Genomic DNA, 24,727 nt, shown 5'->3' on the forward strand with positions numbered 1-24,727 from the left:
GAGGCAGCTGCAGTGAGACGTCTCAGCCTCACAGATGAGGCCGGCTTCCAGCTGCTATCTGTGAAATAACGCTGGGACTTATGCAAACAGAAACACGCGTGCAGAGTCAGCATGTCAAACACAGAAAACTGCAGAATCACTGCTTGATGGGGAGCAGCTCATGTTCCCAGCGTGGAGTCCCCTCCCTGAAACCCTGCCCCGATCTAGCACTCCGGTCTATTAATTTTGAGTCCAAATCATTTTGCTCGACGATAAATACATGAAAACTTGATTGAAGACACAGATTGCGCTGTAATCTTTGTTTCAATGTTAAAGATGTTATTTTAAAGTTCAATTTTTGGACACAAAATTTTTAATTAATGTTTTAAGAATATGATGATAAGATGGGACGACTTAATATTGTTTACATTTTGTTCTAAAATGAGTCATTTCCACTTATTACACTAGTTTCTGTCACTGCAATCAAAATAAAGACTACGGTTCGGTTCATAAAAACTCAAAAAATACACAGCATTTGCTTAGAACTAGCACAAAGAAAAATATTTTTGGCTGTACAACACTTTAGCTTTTTTATATCCCTTTCTGAATGGTTGTGAGGAACTCCTTGTTTCTAGATTTTGATTTTTTATGATAACATTTCTCGTCAAGTAAAAATGATTTACTGCTTTCGAGTGATTTTCCTCTGAAGTATTCTATTTTTAGGCTGCCTCTTTTTGCAGTGTTACATGAAATAAATACAGATGTCTGCCACCGCTGTGCTGTTTTATGTGTGAGCATCACTTTTCACAAAGAAAGACTGGAGTTGATGATAAACAAAGCTAAAAAAAAGAAATAAAAAAAAGTTTAAAAGCTGAACAACCCAAAGATCAGGAAAACAATGGAAACATTGAGTGAACCACACATTTGGTTGAACGACAGGAACGAGCAGAGGGGAAAGTTAACGCCCAAAAGCCTCTCCAAGGCAGAACTGAGGCAGTTTGGGATAAAAACAGAATTCCCGATGCTGTAAGTCCTCTCTCAAAGTAGAGATTATAAACATGAGGACTCTGATGAACCTCACCTGGAATGAAATCCCCTTTAAAGCAGGAAGAGTTCCCACAAAAAATGTTACCGACACACAAAAAAATCCACCCTTAGGCTTGTTTTTTAAATATAAAGTACAAACCCTTTCAAAAAATCAGAATATGATGGAAAACTGTGTTCATTTCCATATTTCAATTTTTTTTAAATCAACTTTCATTGAAAATGGATTCAGGACAAACTGTTTAATTGATTTTTCATTTAAATTTGTTTATTTTTTTACATCAATTGGAGTTCCAGCTCATCAAATTCACAAAAACAGGATTTCTGACAATTAGAATTAAACAAACAAAAAAAAGGACTGTTTTGTTGTAAAAGGGCGCCACCAGGTGGAGAGAAAGAAGAACTGCATCTTCACATGGCTGTTTTTCTTTTTGCAGAAAGTGAAAGATTTTCACCATAAATTCATAGAATAAACTACTATTTATGCTTTGGTCTGTAAAAACCTTAATTTATCAGCATTACTTTGTCTATTTCCATGACAGACAGCTTTCTTCAGATTAATCTAAACACAATGTCAGCAGCTGTGATGTTGTCATGTTGTGTTTGTGTGTCTGCAGTGTGTTTGGCCACATCAGCTACAGGTCAGACTGGGAGCTGGTCAAAGTGGACTTCAGGCAGTCGTTTTCTCGTCAGTGCGTCGATTCGGATTACGAGTCCTGGGGACTCACAGACCTGCAGGTAACGCGCTCAGTCCCCGTCCAGCCCTGACTCCGCCTTCACAGGTCAGAGGTTAGCTGCAGAACAGCACAGGAGATTTAGCCTCAACGAAGTAAATGTATCTTCAAATGATCTCTGAGAAAAAAGCGATTAATGAAGATTAAACTGAATGAATCTAAGCAATAAGGTTAATGTTAGAAACGTGGTCTTTTAAAGGTCATTTTGCAAGACATATTATATGTATGTATATCAAAATTTAATTTGGTGAGAAAAAAGGTTAGCTGTCCCATTTGGAGGCTCAGGAATGAAGGAAAAAACTATTTATTAGAGCTTTTATTTGCCTTAAATCTTTGTTGTCAGCAAACAAATAACTCTGCTTATTTGGCGTGGGAAGTTCTAACTACATTTCCCATGAGCACCACACCATGAAGCTTCTTTGGATACACAATCACATTCCTGGTTGGATCTCGGTATTCAGAACACACATCTTCTTATTTAAAAAACTAAAACAAAAAACTAAAACTAAAACACAGAATAGACCCATTTTAAATCATCTATTTTCTTTTGTTTAAAGAAAACTGCAGAGTTAACTGCATTGCTTTTGGGTTTATAATGTGGATTTTCTCTCCCTCAGGGTGAGAGGTGCATTATGGGGCGGGAGCAGACGTTCAGGAAGAGGAAGGACACGTCTTTCTGCATTAAAGGGAAAAGCTTCACTTCAGTTCTCAGCAGCAAATCCTGCAGCTGCACAGAGAAGGACTTCAACTGGTGAGCTGTGACGGACGGCTGCTGCGCTCGTCTCCTGCCTTTTCCTCAGCCCCTCGCCATCGTGTTGGGCTGACGGCGTTGGCGTGTTTGTCCTCAGACGTGCTGTTAAAACTGTGTGTTGTGTTGGTGCAGTGACTTTGGTTTCGAGCGCTCCTTCACGGAGGCGGACCGCTGCTTCGCTGACTTCTGGTTTGACCCAGACTCCCCTCCCGAGGACTGTCATCTGGGACAAAACTATGAGTCCAGTACCGGGTAACCTCACAACTACTTTGGTTAAATCACTACCGCTGATACAGCTTTTTATTTTTATGTTGTTTTTGTCTCACTTTTTGGGAACTTAGCTTATGTGTGACTGAACTCAAGCCCAGAAAAGTGCTGATTGCCATTGAAAAAACAAAAAAACTGTTTTAAAAGGCAAACCTACAGGGACTCCTTCGTGTAACTTTAGCAATGAACAGATCCAACTGAGATCCTTTGAAGATGATTAGATGAAAAGGCTGAAGTTAAATGAGCAAAAAGGCATCCATAACCCAAAGTATTCTTGGGTAATGACTTTGTATTAGGCTAAAGTCTCACCCCGATCACACTTTGATTTATTTCAGTAACGCTCCCATAGCGGAGCAGGGAGCTTGTGGCTCGCCCAGAGTATCAAATACGATCATTTTCAATCAGCATTTTCTTCATCTGCTCCTGATTCACAACAATTTGAATAAAGAAATATTCAGACATGTAAATTTAAGCTCAGTTTCATTTATATATGTCCTTCAAACAAACAAAAAAGTTTTTTTAACAAATACAACAAAAATTGTCTTCAAGAAACTAAAAGAAATGAAAACAGACGAACTAGATCCTTATTGTTCCTGTCATCCCGTGTACTCAGCTACAGGAAAGTAATATCTAACGCATGTGAAGGAGGACTAAACAAGCAACAGAGCGCCAAAAAGCACAGCTGCCCCCTGTTGCCCCCCAGACGACTGCAGGTGGGAATAAAGGGCCAGATGTTGGCCGTTGCTCCTGGCGACGACATCACGTTCATCATCCATCAGGAGCAGGTAGGACGAGGGAACTGACTCTTCACCTCATGGGAATCTGTTTCTAGTGTTCTGCTCCTGCCGTCAGGGCGACACCAGCAGCACCAAGTACCAGGTGGATCTGGGCGACGGGGTCCGAGCCATTTACCAGAATCTGACGGTGACGGACGAGCCTATCCAGCACCGCTACGAAAGCCCGGGCGTGTACAGAGTCACGGTGAAAGCGGAGAACGGCGCCGGCCATGACGAGGCCACCATGTACATCCAGGTGACAGGTCAGTCGGCTCTCACAGGTTCGATTTCTGCCCCTTGTGAGGACAGTCGCTGCAGCAAAGCTTACATCACCGACTAACTCGATTGACCTGTACTCCTTTTTATTGGCAGGAACAGGATGTTAGGACAGACGAGAGCATATTTTTATTCTAACACCTAAGCAGTCATGTTACCTGTCTTATTCGCCAATATTATTGTAAAAATAGGCCGCCTCTGGTATGGAGGAATCTTTGTGCCATTATTTTAAATTATTTTCGACTTGAAACTGAAACATACAAGCACACAAAACAATTTGAGAGAAATTCTCTCTCTTCTGCGCTGGAAGCTGTCGCAAAGGTGCCACTAAAACCAGCCAATCACAGACCAGGACATGAAGGTTGGTCAGAAATTCTTCCAATCAGCTCGTAGACTGGATCCGGTTTCTGTGGGATTTTCGCTCGAGTGGGAAATTCTAATTGCGTATATTTTTCTTCGCAAAATAATTCATTGAGGACACATTTTCTTTAATGTTTTAACACTTAAACCAGTAGCTGCGGTTCCATTTGCAAAATGGCTTTGATCGAATCAAAGATCGGATTAGAATTGAACTGTTTACATGGTCCCAGAAAAAGTTGATCCGATTATAACAAACGTTTCCATACGCAACACTTTCGGTAGGAATAAATCACTTTCACATGCGCAGAACTCTCTAAAATACCGGGAACGACCGTAGAAGAAGAAACAGCGAGTTCCGTTGTAAACAAACAAAACTGCAGCATAGAGCGAGATGATCTTGTAAACGTGATTTTATTATTATTAAGATTATTTTTCAATTGTAATGTTTTTAATCTGTGCGATCAGTGCTGTTTTTTTGGCCGAATGAACCTGGAAGCAGGGTCAGGATTAGGCTACTACACGCTAACAACATTTAGCCGTGGATGTATTTAAAGTCCGTGTGGTCAATGCTGTAATGTGCATCTTGGCTGCACGTAAAAATGTGGGAACAACATCAGTCGATATTTTCTCCGGACACGAAACCCAAATTCCTGTGATCGTTTACCGTGTGCAGCGGCATTTCTGCATTCAAAAGCCGCCTTCCGGCAGCTCGCACATCGTCCCAAAGCCGCTTCTCTGCTCAGAGACACGGTTCTCCTGAGTCCAGCAGCTCGCTCACGCAGAGCAGAAGGACGGACTGCGGTCCGAAACCTCCCCCGGAGCGCACACCGTAACAAAGCACCCTCCCCTGCCCGCAAACACGAAGCTACGAGTCTGGCTGCTCTGCTCAGAGACACGGTTCACTAACACGGAGCAGCCGGTCAGTCCTGTTCACGCTGAAAAGCCTCCTCTGGAGCGCCACACCGCCACACCACACAGAGTATTCCGAACGGCGTGTTTACAAGACGCATTTTTATTCTGACGGTCATTGCGGTCACTTTTGTCCATGTAAACGCCGCTAGTGTGTGCTGTGCCTGAAATAATGGCACAAAAATCACTCCGTACCTCTGCAGGGGGCTATCTAGAGAAAACACTTTGCCTGCTGTTGTGCATTTGGGGACGTTCTGTTAACAGTCTGGGGAACTTAAATAGAAATGTGAGAAGTTGCTACCAAAAACTGAAGCTTTCTGATGGAAATTGTGGTTCAAAGTTGCATAAATAGAGCATGTGGCGCTAGAATAGGTTAGAAATAGACACAACTTTTAACACATAAATCTACACAGGGACTGTTTGGAAACAAAAATGAAATTTGACCTTTTTTTGTGCACACGAAACAAAAAAGCTAAGGTTTTTTGTTATTAATTTTGCAAAATGTGAGCCTTTTTTCATTTTAGAAGAGTTTTAACCCAAAGGTTTGGATAATGTTTGCGTAATTTATGGAAAAACGGTTCACTCTGACAGCTCCCTAACTTTCTTCCAGGACAGTTTTCGTGTCTTAACCCTAGAGCTCTATCGCCGGTTGATTTTCACCCGAGCAAAACTATTGACAGGAATTCCAATAAATCGAGTCTGTGCGTTCACCAAGGAAGTCTCAAATGTCCCAGGAATGGCTGGCCCAAAGACCAAATTTCTAATCTAATTTTATTATTTTTCATAAATTCTTTGCTCTCAACTTCCTAATGTTTCAGTAATTTTTTGGAGCACACGTTTTTCATTTTTCTCTTGTTACACATACAATTGAAATAAAACCACTGTAATTTACCATGTTGTTATGTTTTGATCTGTTTTTTATGACAAGTACTTTTTGTTGGGTGTATTATACCGGGTAAAAATGACCCAGCAAAAGGGACGGTGCGACTTTTTATAGCGAAAGTGTTCTAGGGTTAAACTAGGCCAAAGCTGTCACCACCCACTGAGATCCAAGTCCACTATTGGCGCTCTACACATTCACAAACTGATGTGGACACACGTTATCTCCTGCAGCTCCTCTGCATGAGGTGCATCTGGAAGTGGTCCCCATCGCTAGAAGAAACCAGGAAGTCAACCTGACCGCTGTGGTTCTGCCCACTGAGGCCAATCTGACCGTCTTTTACTGGTGGATAGGAGACAACTTGCAGGTGAGATGTACGCTTCAAATGTTTCCTTTTCCCTGAAACTCAGTTTAAAAATATTCAAATCAGTGCTTGTTCACTTTTTTATTCGTCTTCCAACCTTAATTATAAATCATTTGAAAGGGAACATCTGGTCTTTACATCTTTGGCAGTAAGAAAGCTGAACCTCTCTCCTCCACAGCCGGTTCTGACTCTGCAGAACAGCCTTTTGACCCGCTTCCCCAACACCGGAGAAGTTTCAGTGACCGTCCAGGCTTCCAACGGCAGATCCATGGTTAAAGACACACGCATTGTCAGAGTCTATGGTAATTGTACCAGAAACCATCTTTATTCAGGGGGAACAAGCATCTCCATTTGAGTGTGACGTGATGAAGAACTTGTTTCCGTCTTCGACTTCGGGTTTGTTTTATTGCTCCAGATAAATTCCACGTCCTCCCTGTGAGCTTCAGCAGAAACCTGGACCGCTACAACCCCAACATCCCAGAGTGGAGGGACGACATCGGCCAGGTGGTCTCAAAGATTGTGTCCAAGGTAAAAACTTTCGTTTGATCCAGTTCAGCTGCGCAGAATCTGAAATCAACATTTAGTGCTGATTAGTTCATGGTGGAAGCGTTTCGTGAACAAACACAGGACGGGAAAAAGGATAAGAAAATTATACTAGCATCCCAATGTCATGCATACAGTGGAGGAAATAAGTATTCGAACCCTTTGGACGACTATATGGCAAAACCCTTATTGGCAGCACAGAGTTCAGAAGGTTCTTGTAGTTGATGAGCAGGTTTCTGCAGACATCAGGAGGAATTGTGGTCCACTCTCCTTTACAAACAGCTTATGAATCCGTCAGATTTAGTGGCTGTCGCTAAGCAACTCTGAGCTTCAGCTCTCTCCATAGCTTTCCTACAGGTCACCCATGTCCGTGATCTGCGTCTTCTTCAGCCATTCCTTGGTTGCCTTGGCTGAATGTTTGGGGTCATTGTCTAGTTGGAAGACCCCTCTGTGACTCATTTTAAGCCTCCTGATGAAAGGAAGAAGGTTCTCACTCAGGATTTGACGGTACATGGCTCCGCCCGTCCTCTCATCCACACGCCCTGTGCAGAAATCACCACCAAATCATAATGTTTCCACCTCCGTGCTTGACAGGGGAGATGGTGGCATTCTTGGGGTCATAGACGGGAGGAGTTGGTTCCAAAGAGCTCCACATTGGCCTCATCTGACCACAGCACCTTCACTCTCTAAATCACAATGGTGTTCGTTGGCAAACTTTAGGCGGGCCTGCACCTGTGCCTTCTTGAGCAGGAGGACTCTGAGTATCACCAATGGTTTTCTTGGTGACTGTGGTTCCAGCTACTTAGAGATCATCAACTAACTCCTGCCGTGTTGTTTTAGGACGCTATCTCGCTGGTCTCATGACCACGGAAACCCCACCGGGTAAAATCAGGTCGGGAGCCCCAGACCTTTAGGTGGGCTGTTGGGCACAGTTGCACCAACAGTTGTCATGGAAACCTCCAGCTTCTTGCTGATGCTTTTTTAGTCCATTATCGGTCTTGTGCTGGTCTACAATCCTCTTCGCAAAAAAAATGTATACTTTAAGTGTAGTTTGGGGCAACAATTCTCTCATATTAATAAGATTGTAAAAGTGGCAGCTATAAATAGTCATTTATTTCTTCTGAATCACTGTCAGCGATGGAAAATGTCTTAACTTAAGAAAGGAACATTTGTGCTTCTGAAGTCGAGTCATGCATCTGTTCAGCCTATCGTAAGTAATGGGGTAAATTTCCCACAAATCCTTGAACTCCTTAATATTTAGCCTTTTCTCTGACCAGTACATAAAGTTCAAAAGCAACAAATGACTTTAATCAATCGGTCTATTCCTATCTGGCTCACAGCACCAGCAGTCATGGAGGCCTCTGCCGGCTGAGCTTTCTGTGGCACCGCTTTCATGCTGACTCATCACTAACTGACTCAGGAAATTGTTTATCCAATTAATTAATTGACCACCCAATCAATTGATCCAGTAATCTAAATGCCTCAGGCACAGAAGTGCCATCAGACCGGTTTAATCCCGAGGGAGGGGGCTGGGGAAAGCAGCAGCGTATCTGGTTCCAACTAAGTCCATAAGAACTAGAAAGAAAAAATTTCTCCTGTTAATGTTTCGAAATATATATTTTTTATGCCGCATGTGAGTCGGCATAGAGGAATCCGTCCTCATGTGGCGGTGCTACCAAAGGAGGGTGCACAAACGAGTGTGGATCCGCTGGTTCAGCTTTCAGACTCTAAACCATGAATGTTTGTGTGGTTCTTCCCCCCGAGTGAGGAAAAAACCACTGTGAAAAAATAGCCCCAGTACTCATGAATTCTGACAGATTCATGAAAAGATCCCTGCAAGTTTCTTGTTATTAATCTCCCAGAGAATTTGGTTGCAATGATGGAGGACCTACCTGACCTCTGACCCCTGACCTCAGTCCACAGGCATACCTCAGGAGTCTCTGGTGACAGTGGTGAAAGCTGGCCTCCCCACCACTGCTGACCTCTACATCCTCTCAGGAGACAGCACAGCAGGCCAGAACCGCATGGCTGTCGATAAGGTACACACTCACACACACAGACACACACACACACACACACACAAACTGAACTCCACAGAAACTTTTTCACGTCACGTTCTCTCCATTTTAGCACATTCCAGCCGTTCTCCAAGCTTTCAGCAGCAACAACATCAGCTTCATGATCCGGGGAGGCCAGCGAGTGTCGGCCATGCTGGCCGACCCAAACTCGGGTATGCAGCTCCATTTCCTATCGGGGTGGGGGGTGGGGATTCTGAAAGGTTTAACACCGAAATACAAGCTATTTTTATATCAGAAATGAAATCCACCCGCTGATGGCCCGAAAGCCTCAACAGCTGTCCATAAATCCACGCAGATCTGAGTATTAAAGCAAACGTTTTCCTTCTTCAGAAACAGATGTTTGTATTTTCTTTTTACTGCGCCTTTGAGCAAAGGTACCCCCCCCCCCCCCCCACGCCACACGCTCAACAACTGAGAGCGTCTGATGACATCACAGCGGGATGAACGGTTGTTTACGGGGCTCAAAAAAATGAAACCAAAACACAGGTGTAGCAAATATCCCCAAAAACAGTTTAGAAGGTATTATGGGATGGCCACAGGAAGTACGGCTTGGCGACCATTTTCTGGCAAAGTGTGAGATTTGGTTGATTTACACATTTTCACATATAATGTGAAAAAAAAACAATGCTGCCGTGTTAAGTGGACAAACACAACCAAAGTTTTGTTGACCTTTGACCTCGGGAAGAGGCAGACATATTTAATTTATACACACACACACAAAAAGGAAGGCGGGTCACAAGGGTGGTGACGAGGGTGGGGCACCGCTTACGGCTTTGGTTTGATTACTAAAATGGGGGGGGGACGCCCTTTTTTCTCCCGATTGCATATGTTTGTGCTTCCTTCCAGGCTACCGCGGGGCAGCTGGAGGGCCTGGCGTTTGGGCTTTAGCTGTCATCTTCCTCGTCAGCATCATCGCCACCAGCTCCTTCATCCTCTACAAGTTCAAGAGGTGAGTTCTTCGGAGCGGTCGGGTTCATCCTCATAGAACTTTGTAAACTGTTAGTATTAAATGAATGGATCTTTGTTTAAGAACGAGTTAGGGTTCAAATTTAGACAAATTAATTGACTTTTTCACTTTTTGCCTTTTTTCAAACTGTGATTTTAATTGTTGTAGTTTGTTGTGATGGTTTTGTGTTTTTGGAGAATGTGGTCACGTTTGAACACCTTACACAGACTTGGTTATTGCCAAATACAATTAAAGTGTTTTATTCATGAAAAAAACAGATTATTTTGCTCAGAGATGTTAACTGACTTTTGCACGGCTTGACCCCGCATGCTTTCCTCACAAACAGCACGAGTCCCCGACACAGGAACCCACTGAAAAGTCACTTGAATTGAAACCTGCTGCAAAGAGCCCCGTCTCATTCAAACCTGGAATCCCACAGTCCTTGGCTCAGGACTGAGGATGCCTATCCGCCTCTGTGTTTCAGGAAGCTGCGTGGAAACCACAGCATCTACGCCCAGATGCACAACGAGAAGGAGCAGGAAATGACCAGCCCCGTGAATCACAGCGAGGACACCCAGCACATCATCCAAGGCGACGAATTCATCGACGACGACCTGGACACGCACACTCTAGGTAACGCCGGAGGTAGCCCGACCTTCCGCTCCCTTATAAGGACTACCACTAACCACTGCTACTAAAACCCGAGCCACTAACACCAGCCGCTCGCACTCACCAAGGTACTGGAGGACTTCACCTTTTTCTGTTTTCACTGGTTTGTTTTTATGCCTTTGCTCTGGCGCATGTTGCATTTTACCCACTTTATCTAATAAAAAAAAAAAACATTATTGTGGTGGAATGTTTGGTTAAATTTGTTCACCTTTTGTTGTTTTGCCACACTATTTAAGTAATATGAACACTTTCACACTGTTGTTTTTCTGTATATGATGGCCAAACAGTGAGGATGTATAACGACCTGAGCAGGGGGGCGGGGGGAGAGTGACCTGGGTTCTGGAGACGACGCTGAAGTTGGCTTCCTGTTCACAGCTTCCGATTGGCGAGGCCACTAAAGGAACACTCCACTGTATTTTTCACACTAAGATCACCTAGGTCCAGGTCCTGTTCAAAAACCACAGGACCTGGACTGCTCAAACCTGGATTAAATTATGATTTAAATAGTAAAGATTACACTAAACACAGTGTATGATTTGTGAAACCTTCATCTGATTTCTGAAAATGTAAAATGGGATGAATTTATCACATTTTACGCAGTGATACCACCTAAGACCAGGTCCTGTTGAAAATCCGCTGGACCTGGATGCTCAAGTCTGGATTAAATGAGGCATTAGATAGTAAAGATTACATTAAACACAGAATATGATTTGTGAAACCTTTATTTGATTTCTGAACATGAAGAAGGGAGATATACGAAAACTGAGGAGAGAAGGAGAGACACGGTTGACAGAGGAAGAGATGGGTGATGCTGAAAAAGGAACAGATAAACATTAAAATGTCAGGAAGGTCATCTTACAAGTTGGTTTGGTCACGTTTACTTCATGATACAGTTATGTTTTGGTGGCTTTCCTCCTCCCAGCACTTTGTGTTAAAAAAATATATATATTTGTTGTTTGGAACTTCTGTTACCTTCCCTCTGCCTACATCACAGCTCACCCCACAACGGTGGGCAGACTGATGCAGACAAAAAAGACATGGTTTTAAATTGATCAACTATATAAAATCCACCTATTTTACATTTTCACGAATCAGATGAAGGTTTCACAAATCATGCGCTGTGTTTAATGTATTCTTTACTGTCTAAATCATAATTTAATCCAGGTTTGAGCAGTCCAGGTCCTGTGGTTTCTGAACAAGTGGTATTCTTGTGAAAAATGCAGTGGAGTTTTCCTTTAGTGCCCCCCCTCAACCGGAAGCTGTGAACAGAACGTCGTGTTCTGGAAATGGACTAACCGGCAGAAAACAGGCCACTGGAGCAAAACCTAAAGTGACGTTGTGTTTGTCCAGAATGATGCAGCGAGCCTTTAAACCCTTGTGCTGTCTTAGATGACCCCCCCCCCTTCCTTTGACGTGTTCTCCTTTACATGACAAAGGTGGATAAAGGTGGAAAGATTTCATGTAATCCATGGACACCAGTGAAGATCACAAATCATTGAAGAAAAAAGGTTCAGAGCACTGTCTAGTGGGTCTAGATGACCCAACTCCCAATGTTAAAGTGCCTAAGATAGCACAAGGGATACAATCCTTCCTAAATGACATTTGTGTAGCAGGAATAAAAGTTCATGTCTGTAACGTAAAACAAAAGCTCTCTGCTCCATTGAGACACAACGCGCATTTGACGCACGTTCAAGAACGCGCTAAATGGGAGTTCTTGAACGTGCGTTTCACTCATGGTGTTCACACTGAGCAACCAGGGAGGGGCTTCTTCTTTTCTTTTTCTACTGTTTACTAGTGCATGCCCACCACCTACTGTTTGAAGAGTTATGGGTGATAGGGATAGGGGGTGGGGTTGCTACAACGGTCCCGCTCACAATTCCTGCCGCTCTGCAGATACTAGGTCCTAGAAAGCGAGACAGGTTGTTTTTTTCCTGACTCATTTTGTCGAATTAGTGTGTTTTATTTAGATCATGGGGATGTCGGGAGGTTCAGATCTGTCTCTGTTCGGCTCACGCTCTTTCCCTGCTTGCCTTCAGGTAACCACTCAGGTGTCGTCCTTCGCATCAACTCCAGAGAACTGCAAAGCTACGTGACCAGCTGATGGCTGCCGCGGCAGCCCCGATGAGCAGATCCAGCCTCACCGAGCCAGTTCATGAGCACACCGTACCCCCCCCCCCAACCCCCACCCCATCTCTGCGTCTCACCTCACGGGCACAACACCCCCACCCCACCCACGCCCTCCCACCGGCTTTGGACTTCAGCTCTCAGACGTGTTTGAAGAAATTCTAAAGGAACTCGCAAACGTTTCATACAAACTGAATGAAAATAATCCGGACTGATTAAGTTGACTTTCTGCTCTGATCCTTTCAACGCCACAGCTGCACTCAAGTTCTACTGTCATTTAAAAAGATATATTTGGTATTTATTTCTTCCCCAAACCGGCCACTCGGCTTCTCTCTTTGGCAATAATGATTTCAGTGGAATGTAAAGAGGATCCACGACTGTGGAACTGCGTATGCAGGCAAACACAAGGGGGCGGTGTTGCACTTTCCCAGGTCCCCCGCTCCAAAGGTGGGCTCTTCGGGTCAGCTTCTCCCTTCACCTTCAGCCAAATTCCCTCCTGTTTCCGAGTCATGTGAGGTGGGGGTTTTTCTCCTCCAGAGCCAGAACCGCCCCCCCGTCTGTCTCACGGTGCCTCATACAGCAGATGTGCTTCTGCTCGGCGTCCGGTTCTTCATGAAACTGCTGCAGCCCCTTCTGCTCCTCCTCAGACGTGCTGAGTGAAGCGTCAGAGACGAAGGCCGCCCTCCAGGAGAGAAGCGGAGGGCGACGGATTCCTTTATCAGCCTATATTAGGCAAGCCTGCAGTGAAATTCTCTCCTTTCAAAGTGTTGGTCAGTTGTGTGTAAATGTGTACATATGAACTCTTTGTACATAATCCTGTTGCTATGTGTGTGTGTGTTTTACACTAATACCAAAAGAAGTGGCTGCCCCCTCTGACTCTCCTGAACTCCAGACGAGTATTTCCTGATATCACTCACGTCACATGTCTTCATGTTCCTGTGCCGAACTCTTCATGTTTTCTTTTGTTTGTGTGTGAACACTGGTTGGGCTTTTTTGTTGTTTGTTTTGGTTTGTTATTTGCACCAATGATGTTAGCTGAAGTATCTCACCACCTGTGGAAAAGACCTTTCAGGCCTGCGGTCGTCTCTCTGGGCTGGACCTCACTGGACTGCGACAAAATCCTTCCATCAAAAGTGGGAAGCGAGGGTTTGACACTGACAGAAATTGGGACAAACTGAAGAGAACTGTTTGCACATTTTTGCAGAGATTTTCTTCACGTTCAAATGGAATTCAGTGCATCTCTGAGTAATAAATAGCACTCTTGTCTCTGCGTGGTCACAGATCAGCGATGCTCGCCTCACCTGTTGTACATACTCTGTCCATGTTCAGCTTCTTTCCAATTTTGTTGTGATGTGTTGTCATGGTGACAAATTGGCCTTTAGAAAAGGGGAAAGTGGGGGTTTGTGATCTTTCGCTGTACTGGTTACGAGTTTAACACAGAACCACTTCTATGGTCACTGGTACTGCCCATTGACTGTATAGGAGAACTGGACTGAGTGACCCCCCCTGGTACCAACAGGAAGTACCCACTGGCTCCAAGAAGCCAAAATCCCATAGACTTCCATTGACATAAACAGCTGGTACTCATTCTATTGGTCAGAATAACCATTCTTGCGCTGATGCCTTTTTTTTTTACATGTTCTCTATAATCCTCTTTTTTTAATGGTTTGTTCTGTAGGGCAAGTGATGCAAATTATAAACAGACCAATCAGATGCCTCCATAAAAGCAGGTGGTCTCACATTGGACATGTGAAACGTTTGATTGTCAGATTTTGTGTAGCCCACTTTCAAGAGCTGAAAAGTGTCAACTTTCAACAAGCTCACTCCTGATTGGCGAGAGTGGTTGCCATAAAAAAGATGACTCAGACCGACTTTGAATCAGTGCTTACTGACATCGTCTGGGTCCAACATGGCGACGTCCGTATCATAAAGAAATAGCACTTGAATTGGATTTATTTCATTGGAACTGGTAGCAAACCCTTTTCTATGGGCGACGTCACACTTGCTCAGTTTGGACTTATACAGTCAATGGTTCTGTCCAGCTTTTCTTTGATCCCCCCTCCTGGCTTGTATTATTTCTCGAGTTTTGATATTGAAAGCAATTGTGTGTGCTCTTCAGGAAGCAAAGTGCACTAAACCTGAATCCTGGAATAAACCACTACCATCACTTGTTCACCTGTTTGTGTTCTCCGGTGCGTTAACCCTTGTGCTTGCTATCCTGTGGGGTCCAGATGACCCAATCCTTACATTGACGTGTTCTCCCTACCAAGACAAAGGTGGATAAAGGTGAAGAGCATTTCATGTAATCCATGGACACCAGTGATCTTATGGGGTCTAGATGACCCCACTCCCAATGTTAAAGTGCCTAGGATACCACAAGAGTTACGCTGTGGTGGTCCCACTTTGAGCCAGAAATGCTTCAGGAAGCAGAAGGTTTGCAGAGTGTTATATACTGTGAATCCATAAACACCCAAAAAAAAAAAAAAGGAAAGAAGATGCTGGCTGCACACCAGGTGAAGATGGATGAGCTTCTCCACAGCTGAAACTGATACTCCTCTGTCTGCTGCTTGTCTTCTGGAGCTGCCAGCTTTGTAGTCTCAGTTTCCTGTTCTTAGCTGACAGGCGTGTGGTCTTTGCTTCTGCAGTCCATCTGCCTCCAGGTTGGACGTGTTGTGTGTTCAGAGATGCTCTTCTGCAGACCTCGGTTGAAACCAGTGGTTCTTTGAGTTCCTGTTGTCTTTCTATCAGCTGGAACCAGTCTGGTCAACATCCTCTGACTTCTGGCATCAACAAGACATTTTCGCCCACAGAACTGCTGCTCACTGGATACTTTCTCTGTTTCAGACCATTCTCTGTAAACCCTGGAGATGGTTGTGGGTGAAAATCCCAGCAGATCAGCAGTTTCTCAAATCCTTAGACCAGCCCGTCTGGCACCAACAACCATGATTGAAGTTCAAAGTCCCTTAAATCACCTTTCTTCCCGTTCTTATGCTCGGTTTGAACCGCAGCAGATCGTCTGGACCATGTCCACATGAGTGAATGTGATTGGCTAATTAGAAATTAGTGTTAACAAGCAGCTGAACAGATGTGCCCAATAAAGTGCCCAGCGAGTGAATAGAATAGATTATATACCGGTATATTTTAAAATCTTGGATTTTCTTGTTGCAAACATGCTTTTCCAAATGAATGGTACATTGACGCCAAATTTAGTGCTTGTATCAGAAAATGGTTCCACTAAATACAGCATTCTTCCTTTATTTAAAATCAAAGGTTCATACTTTCCTTCTCAGCTGCTTCCGGAACCAGAACTTGTTCTGGTTCTTTGTCTCCTTTCACACAGAGGAAGCAGATAGCACAAGGGTTGAATATGTACATATGACATCACAGCCGAGGAAACTGTCAAAAAATGAATGGGACCAAAATATTTTATTGGGCTAAAACAAATAGTTAGGATTCGACTAATGAAATCAATGAAATGTGTCAGGGATGTACAAAAGAAATTTTGAGATTATTATGGGATGGCGACAGGGCCTACGGCTTGGCTGCAAATTTGAGGCCTAGTGTGAAATTTGCAGATTTTCAAATTTTGCCACAATGCCACAATGAGTATGTGTGTGGGTGTGTGTGTGTGTGTGTGTGTGTGTGTGTGGGGGGGGGGGGGGGTTAATGATTTTCGCAAAATTTCACACACATGCCACTAGGAAAAGTCTACAACTACAACCGCAGTCTTGTTGACCTTGGACCTCTGCAAAAAAACAATCACTTCTAGAACTTGCTGCACATTAAAACTTCTCCAAGAGATTTGGATCTATCGCCTCTGAACTCCTCGACCATCATCGGGGAATCTGCTGGGGGAACGAAATGTTGGAATTGAAGTTTAACAGCAATCGTGAGCCGAGCTTGCAGAAGTGGTGTTTTCTCATACAGTTTGCACATTTTTTTTGGAATAAATTGAAAATTTGATACAGGAAACCTTTTTCAAGTTGGACTATTTAACAAACTAAATGACCATATTAGGAATGTGGGTGTGGTTTGCTTCTTGTGCTATCCTAGGCACTTTAACATTGGGAGTGGGGTCATCTAGACCCACTAGACGGTGCGCTGAACTTTCTTCAATGATTTGTGATCTTCACTGGTGTCCATGGATTACATGAAATCCTCTCCACATTTATCATGGTAGGGATAACACGTCTATGTAAGGGTGGGGTCATCTTGACCCCATAGGACCCCCATAGGATAGCACAAAATCTGCGGTCTTGAGAAGCGTTAATCATGATCAGATCTGATGGAGGCGGAAGGTGAAGGGGCGTAAAAGGCAGCTGCTCAGCCAGTGGGGCCGGGTCGTGCCTGAAGCTCGCAACGTTCTAAAAACTACAGAAAGCAAACCTCGGATGAAACTGATCCAATCCAGGGTGAAAAAATATGAAAAGGTTTGTTCATTTCAGCTTTTGCAAATATTTTATTCTCGTTTAAGCAAATACTTGATATGCTTTTAAAGTTGACATATTTGAAGCACGTGTTTCCTAAACGTCATTTTTTTTTAGACCCCAACCGGATGTGCAAGCCCGTCACCAGCATCTTCTGGTCAACTTCCACGTGGAGCTGAGGTAGCAGAGGCGACCTCTGACCCTGAAGATGGTGCTGCTTCAGCTTCAACCCAACCTGTGGGGTGGAAACGCTTTAAAACGCAGCGCAAACACAGGCCAGATTTTATTTTTACTGTTCAAAAAGAGAAACGTTTATTTTTAAGCAGATTGTTAAAATAAATACTTCACAGAATCCAATGTAGAAAAAAAGAAAAAAAAAACTTGATACATGTCTGAGAAAGGCTAACAATCCATTAAGTCATTCGGGGGGAAAAAAAAAAAAAAACGAACAAAGAACTTCATTCCGATCCCAAACACCCCAGGAGAGCTCAGCGTGACTTGTGGCCCCACAGACTTTGAGGTCTGACCTCCAGACCCTTCTGACCTTCCAGCCCCATTGGTAGTTTGGTCCTTTCACAACAATACCCCCCCCTCCCCCTAAAAGTGACCACCTCGTATTTATGTTTATTTATAATAATAAAAAAAGGATTCAAGAACGAGTGCATTACGGGCTAAACGCCCCCCCCACCAGTTCATGATTACTCCAATTGGTTCAATGGTTCAAACTGCTGAACTGGAGTCACACCCTTAAGCCACTCCCCCCTCCAGCGCCAACACCTTTACGGCTCGTCTCGGCGCCGCCTCCCTTTCAAAGACCCAAAGAGCCGTTCCAACAGGCGAGAAGGTTGAAAGGAGCTGTGGACAGACGCTCCTGCTCCGCGTCAGACCTCCGGTGTGGGCGGACACCGAGGTTTGCAGGTGAAGCAGCTGTAGTCGGCCCCCCAGGAGGCCGAAACTAGTTCAGGCGTTTGGATAAGGAGGATGAAGTGGAGATTGAATAAAAACAAAAAACAAGTCTTTCGAAATCGGATCATTTAGAAACAAGATTTTACTTTTTTAAAATAAACAGGGTGAGCCAGAGAAGAGGAGCTCAGCGGTTTCTAAATCAGATCGGCCACGTTCATGGGCATCTCCTCCACGGTGGTGTTGTAGAACGTCTCGATGTCCCTCAGGGTTCGCTTGTCGTCTTCGGTCACCATGTTTATGGCGACTCCCTTCCTACCGAAACGCCCGCCTCGACCAATCCTGTGGAAGGAGGGGGGGGGGGGGGGGGGCGGTTAGACCGAGGAAAGCCGACAGGTGAAGCCCACCGGTGGCAGGTGGTGCTGCCTTACCTGTGGATGTAGTTCTCTCTATTGGTGGGCAGGTCGTAGTTGATGACCAGGGACACCTGCTGCACATCAATGCCTCGGGCCTGAGGGGAAACCAAAGGGGAGAGGTCTTAGCTACAGTGAGGAGAACGCAGGAGTCACGGCGGCGTCTGAATCCTAAAGCACAGGCGTGTAACCCGCCATTAAGTTGTGGGCGTGGACTGAAGCCAAGCTACAGTGGAGGGCAGGTGAGTTTCTCTACGAGGTACATTCAGTCCTTCACCAACACAGCAGATGGGAGGAGAGGGAACCTCGGACCTGGATGTCAAGGAGCACACGGTGGCTCGGGTGTGGAGATACCTGGTCTAAACACTAAAGCGTGCAGAAGGTGGACCTACCAGCAGGTCAGTGGTGATCAGGACTCGACTGGAACCAGAACGGAATTCCCTCATGATCAGGTCCCTCTCCTTTTGGTCCATGTCACCATGCTGGGGGGGGAGGAGCTCAGTCATCAACAAGGACTTAACGGCGAATGGGGCTTCTCCTTCAGGAGTGAGGGTCTTACCAGAGCGGACACGGTGAAGTCTCTGGCGTGCATCTTCTCCGTGAGCCAGTCCACTTTCCTCCTCGTGTTGATGAATATGACGGCTTGTGTGATGGTCAGGGTTTCATACAAGTCACACAACGTGTCCAGCTTCCACTCCTGTGAGGACATGGCGGGTAAGTTCAGGCTTTTCCCCTCGGCCGTCTCCTCCTCCAGAGGAGGGACGCGCCACAGAGACAGCAGACTTCTCACCTCCTTCTCCACGTTAATGTAGAACTGCCGGATACCCTCAAGGGTCAGCTCCTCCTTCTTCACGAGGATGCGGATGGGCTCCCTCATGAACTTCTTTGTGACCTCCAGCACGTCAGCGGGCATGGTGGCTGAGAGCAGGACCACCTGAACACCAGAACACGGCTCTGTTTAACTGCTGGATCCAGCTTTACCGCCGCTTCCCTTCATGAGACCCGCTACCGTGAGCGCTCCGGCCAGAACGCCACGGCAGCAGGCCGACAGTCAGCTGACACGCATGGGTTTCATCAGACGTTACGCCACACACACACAAAAAAAAAAAAAAGAGTTCTAACGCGTAGCTGCTAGATTTCAATGAAAAGAGATGTTTCTAGTGTGTTGCCGTCTTTTGAAAACAGCACTGATAAGGGATTTTTTCTTTGCTATACAGCACACAGCTCATATTTTCTGCATTTAGCTTTAAAACATCTTCATAACCTGAGAAATTGTTTCATCTGAGAGGGAAATGTTCCATTTCCCAGCAGTTTCCATCTGATGGAACCTTTTCCATCTAAACGTTTGACAGCACTCCATCACTGACAGCAGCGGCCTTCCCTCGTCTCCTGACCATACGGGCTACAGACCCGCTTCATGACCGGTTGAAGGCAGGAGGAAACCGGTCTATCATTTGGCGTGGAGCTAAATGGCACGCCGTCCCGGGAGGACTTCCTGGATTCCCTTGAATAAAGCGTTGAGGCAAACAGGCGCCACCTGCCCTTGCCACCCCCTTTTACATGCCCCTCACTCTCCTTTCTGCCCCTGGCATCCTGGTCAGAGCTCCACGTGACAAAACTTTCTTCAAAATGGCAACTTTGCAGTAGGTTTTATCGCCACGGCAACCAATTATTTTTTTTGGGGGAGACAAATGGATCTATAAAATGTTTTGGAAGATCTTTTTTTTAGCCACGCCCACATTCCTACTATGTTCATATCGCATGTCGTATTGCTTCGTTGAGCTTAAGCCAGCAATTCATGGTTTCCATTTTCACAATATCCCTGTAAAAAAAAAAAACGTTGCAGTAACGGGGGAACGCCATCTTAGCAAGCTCGCCACGCAAACACTGCTCAAAATCTACAACTTGTAATTCCGACAAAGTAGCTTCCCATCGAGGAGTTAGGACGGGATAAATAAAATCCCTTGGAGATCACATTTCTAGTAGGTACTATGGGGAATTTTTTTATTTTAATAAATCAAGATGGCAGCCTGTTCCGAGGTCAAAGGTCAATGAATCTTCATTTGTAGTTATTTAAGTGAGCAACAGAGGCGCATTGAGAAAAAAAAGCACTGCGGAAAGCATCTAATCCTTGTAGTCCAGGTAGAGGGATCTTACCTGAGTGCTGCTCGCCAGCTTCTGGAAGATCTCATAGATCTGGTCTTTGAACCCTCGACTCAGCATCTCGTCGGCCTCATCCAGCACAAACATCTTGATGCATTTGGGAGCTGCACAAACGAGAACAACACACGTTTTACCGGCTGGCTCACCGTCGCTTTCACAGAGGAAAGCCTTGGAAACACCTGGACCGCTCTGGCAGATGAATCATTTCCTCCCTTCCGGGGTTGCTATGGTAACTAGAGTGCTCTCTAGAGTGTCTGTTGATCCCAGAGAGACTGGCATCTTTTTGTTTTTAAAAAGAAGAGTTCCTACTTTGTTGCAATAAAAGTCAGTCCTGGTTAGACTGAATAGATTGATGCATCAACGGCTCACTTAAAGCTCAAAGTTTGAACTTTCTCTGAAGTCTCAACTTTAGGGCTTCACGTAACAAGAAATGCAATCAGTTTTAAGGACTGTTAGCCCTAAAGACGTGAGCGGGTATCAAACGTCAGCCTAACACGACCCTGGACACATTCAGAGGCGGGCCAGCACCGTTTGAGGTCGTATTCAGGACCATGAGTTGTGATCATGTCTCTGGGTCTCAGCTGTCACGAAAATCTCGGCCAGCAGAACGCCGCCCAGAGCAACGCCACAGCTGAGACGGACAGAGTCAGTTGACACGCATGGATTTCATCATCATACGGCAGACACGCCCCCACCTCCACCCACCGGCCCGGACAGACCATCCCAACCTGGATCCCAAAAGACCACACCCCCTCTGGATGACTCACAGATGTTTTTGCGACTCAGCATGTCAAAGACGCGTCCTGGGGTTCCCACCACGATGTGGGGGGCCTCGGCCTGCAGCTTCTGCACCTCGTTGCGGATGTTGGTGCCTCCAATGCAGGCGTAGCAGTTGGCCCCCATGTAGTCACCAAGGGCCAGCACCACCTTTTGGATCTGAAAGGTAACAGTGAAATAAAAAAGTGATTAAAAAAAGAAAAATCATAAAAGATACAAATAAATTTGAAGTTCTGTTGATGTGCTGGATTTGGATCACACCTTAGTCCACAAAGAACTTTACAAGCTTAAAGTCATCTTTGACCATTTTCAGAGGGCTTTCGATTGTGATTATGCCATTTTTAGCCAAAATAAAGAAAACCTGTTTCCTATGACACCTTCTGCAGAGCGGCAGGAGTTCATTCGAAATTCACCTCCGAGTTGTGGCCATGCTGGCGAAGAGAAACCCCGCCCCCTTTCCCTAACCTACTTCTAAGCATTCTTGGGAGCTTGTGCTCCACCTGGCATATGTTCAACATAAATGTAATCTTTTTCAAACTGCATTTTTCATCTGCTCCTGCTTCATTATTTCAACAAGGAAATATGGAAAAATGCAATTTTGAGCTTACATTTTTCATTGTAAGAGTCCTCAATCTTCAGAGAAATGGAATAGGAACATGTTTAAAAAAAAACAGTCACAACAGACTAAAAAGGATGAACGAATATAAAGAACATGGGGCCAGAGAGACCTACATCTCCATTCCCGTGAAGCCTACAGCACATCATAAAACCAGCACATAAGTTCTATTTAAATGTGTGTTTGGGCCTGTAGGCTGCTATATTCCAGAGGGTTTTTACCTGCTGTGCCAGTTCCCTGGTAGGAGCCAACACCAGAGCCTGAGTAGCCTTCATCTCCACATCAATCTGCTGCAGGATGGAAATGGCAAAAGTGGCGGTCTTCCCAGTGCCAGACTGGGCCTGAGCGATCACGTCGTAACCTGCACGGCAAGAATGAAAACAAAACACTCCTTTTACCCCCAACAGGACGACAACAACAACCTCCTAACATGCACACAGATCCTCCTACCTACCCTTGATACAAGGGATGATGGCCCTTTGCTGGATTGCAGATGGCTTCTCGAAACCATAGGCATAAATTCCCCTGAGCAGAGCTTCGCGCAGGTTCATGTCATCAAAGCTGTCCACGATCTGGTTCCAGTTACTCTGCAGACAAATCAGCAGGACAAATTTCAAGATGGAGACTCCATATCTGCAGCGGACACACTTCTGCCTCCAGGGAGTGACATAGGCATGTTGTGTAAACTGGCAGAGAAGCTGGGAAATGCTGCCCCCTATCCTCTGAAGACTGCAACTGGACGTTTCCACGGTGGAGGCTGCCTTGTTTCCTTCACCAAAGAGGGTGTGGATCATCAAGTCCTTTCAGAACCACCTCAGGGCCGTCCGACTGCCCCTGAACCTCACAAAAACCCACTAAAAATACACCCGCCCCATCTGTGATCCAGACCCAAAGGTCCAACTACACTGATCAATAATTTGGAGCTCCTCCAAAAGAAAAAAAAATCTAGGGGGGACCTGACATCCTCAGCCCCTGCATGGGAGGGGTTCTGCACTTCTACAGGTTACAGGAACTCACCTCGATGATTCCATCTGGCTCCATGCCTTCTGGGCCATTGTTGTCTCTGAAAGAAGAACAGAAGCCCTTTAAAACCATGAAGCCATGTTAGGACAACACCCTAAACTTAACCGGGACTTAAAAAAACCTCTACAGAACTACGGTTTTACCGTGACTCTGAGCAAACTGTTTAAACAATTTTAACAATAAGGTATTTTTTAATTATGTAACGCGGTTGACAATATCAGGGCGTACCGAGCCGAGCGACCGTGCGCAGCTTTCTAAGCTAGGATAGCGCGTGCGGCCTGCTAAAGCTAATTCGGTTAGCATTAGCAGGCCGCAACTTCGCGTCGACGTTGAATTTGGAGCGAAAACTCGAAGCTAGCTAACAGAACCAACGGCACAAAACCATAATACATTGAAGTACATCCGACCACGGCAAAAAAAAAATAGAACCCAACGCGGCTGTTAGAGACGGCACCAAGGGTTCGGTGCCAGGGCTCCTGGTACGCCGACCATGTGCACGGCGCTGACTGTCGAATGCGGTGGTGGTGAAGGGGGTCACAAAAACTCGACACCACTTCACACTTGTGAGGCAAATATCAAACTTATGATATAATTATGACATACAGATGAGATGGAAACGGAAATATCAACCCTGGTGTCGAACCGAGGCCGACACGGTTCGATTCGGCCTTCTTCACGTGCTTCTGCTATATAGGCGCCGGCCGGCTTTCCGTCTTTTCAATTCAGCTCGGATCTGACTCGATACCGACAGAAACAAACCCATTAAGGTCGTTGACATGAAATAATAGCTACCGTAAAAACATCTGCGTCAGATTACCAATTTAATATTAGGTGATCGGTTTAGACGGGTCTCATCATGTTAGAAGGTAACTGATGTGGCGGGACACAAACGCATAAATATTTCGGAAACGCCTTTATTTTTCGGTCAACGTAACCGTCAAAAACTAAGTTTTATCCGCTCGAAAGCAGTTTTTGGCTTTTTCTCTTCTGGTTCTTATTTTTCTTTAACTTACCTGTTGTCATATTCAGCCGACATTATCTCAAAGAAAGAAGCTATGGCAGAAATGTGTTATATACGTTGACTGGACAAAGAGGCACCCTCATTGCGACAGACCACTGTCAATCACTGTTAGCCCCGCCTTATATGGACCGCGATTGGGTAATTTGTCTGACGTAGTCAAAAATGGGCGGGATTAATCGGAGTAAATGACGCCAACATGAAGAAAAGGAGGGGCTTGGGCTGGAGAAGACGCAAAGGAGCGCGGATTGACGAGGTTGAACTAGCAGATTAAGCAACAAGTAGATCTATCCTATAAAAATAAAAAAACATTAAAAAAAATTAGGAGATACATCCTTAAAACAAATTGTAAAAAATCAAAAAAAGAGATGTATCATAAAAATAAGAATCGAGGGGGAAAAAAACAAAAGGGAGATCTATAATAAAAATAAAAAAAACAAAAGCCAAGAAGCAAACCCAGCCTAACCACCCTACTCCAAAAAACAAAACAAAAATTAGAGGTGCCTAAAAAAACAAAAAAATACAGTAAAAAAAATAAAATAAGGCACACACCAGAAAAGTATCCTTTTCCTACTGTATTTTGTTTTAAAAAAAAGTAAGATAAAATAAACACAAAAAGGAGATCCATAATTTTAAAAAAACAAAAGCATATAAACCAATCCATCCTAACCCCACCCCAAAAAACCA

At 44.8% G+C, this 24,727-nt stretch overlaps 2 protein-coding genes, 1 long non-coding RNA gene and 1 other non-coding gene across 7 annotated transcripts in view; 1 reads left to right on the plus strand and 3 right to left on the minus strand.

Annotated features, from left to right (window-relative positions):
- Window positions 1-14,867, plus strand: part of sorcs2 (sortilin-related VPS10 domain containing receptor 2) — a 443,700-nt gene extending 428,833 nt beyond the window's left edge. The window contains exons 15-27 of one of the 4 annotated variants that reach the window (XM_078936689.1): window positions 1,641-1,761; window positions 2,375-2,508; window positions 2,641-2,760; window positions 3,389-3,560; window positions 3,628-3,814; window positions 6,210-6,343; window positions 6,519-6,642; window positions 6,756-6,868; window positions 8,800-8,922; window positions 9,014-9,113; window positions 9,808-9,910; window positions 10,347-10,644; window positions 12,613-14,867. In XM_078936689.1, coding sequence (XP_078792815.1) covers window positions 1,641-1,761; window positions 2,375-2,508; window positions 2,641-2,760; window positions 3,389-3,560; window positions 3,628-3,814; window positions 6,210-6,343; window positions 6,519-6,642; window positions 6,756-6,868; window positions 8,800-8,922; window positions 9,014-9,113; window positions 9,808-9,910; window positions 10,347-10,605 — 1,690 coding nt within the window. In that variant the 3' untranslated portion in view covers window positions 10,606-10,644; window positions 12,613-14,867. The remainder of the gene's footprint in view (window positions 1-1,640; window positions 1,762-2,374; window positions 2,509-2,640; window positions 2,761-3,388; window positions 3,561-3,627; window positions 3,815-6,209; window positions 6,344-6,518; window positions 6,643-6,755; window positions 6,869-8,799; window positions 8,923-9,013; window positions 9,114-9,807; window positions 9,911-10,346; window positions 10,645-12,612) is intronic. The other 3 variants (XM_078936690.1, XM_078936692.1, XM_078936693.1) reach the window with 3 other exon arrangements.
- Window positions 6,639-8,917, minus strand: LOC105356473 (uncharacterized). The gene is made up of 2 exons (XR_910603.3): window positions 8,776-8,917; window positions 6,639-6,907 (listed from the first exon to the last, which is right to left on the minus strand). It is a non-coding gene; the product is annotated as an uncharacterized LOC105356473 (long non-coding RNA).
- Window positions 14,868-17,408: 2,541 nt separating the features above from the next.
- On the minus strand, window positions 17,409-24,172 carry eif4a1a (eukaryotic translation initiation factor 4A1A). Its single transcript, XM_004080009.5, has 11 exons — window positions 24,036-24,172; window positions 23,017-23,062; window positions 22,454-22,586; window positions 22,221-22,360; window positions 21,374-21,542; window positions 20,601-20,710; window positions 19,234-19,377; window positions 19,003-19,140; window positions 18,836-18,925; window positions 18,462-18,541; window positions 17,409-18,372 (listed from the first exon to the last, which is right to left on the minus strand). The coding sequence occupies exons 1-11, from the start codon at window positions 24,056-24,058 to the stop codon at window positions 18,228-18,230; spliced, it is 1,218 nt and encodes a 405-aa protein (XP_004080057.1). The 5' UTR covers window positions 24,059-24,172; the 3' UTR covers window positions 17,409-18,227.
- Window positions 21,146-21,284, minus strand: LOC111946364 (small nucleolar RNA SNORD10). Its single transcript, XR_002872044.1, has one exon. It is a non-coding gene; the product is annotated as a small nucleolar RNA SNORD10 (small nucleolar RNA).
- Window positions 24,173-24,727: the final 555 nt, after the last annotated feature.

Source organism: Oryzias latipes, chromosome 18, assembly GCF_053564925.1.
Source record: "Oryzias latipes strain Hd-rR chromosome 18, Olatipes_Hd-rR_3.1".
Taxonomy (NCBI): Eukaryota; Metazoa; Chordata; class Actinopteri; order Beloniformes; family Adrianichthyidae; genus Oryzias; species Oryzias latipes.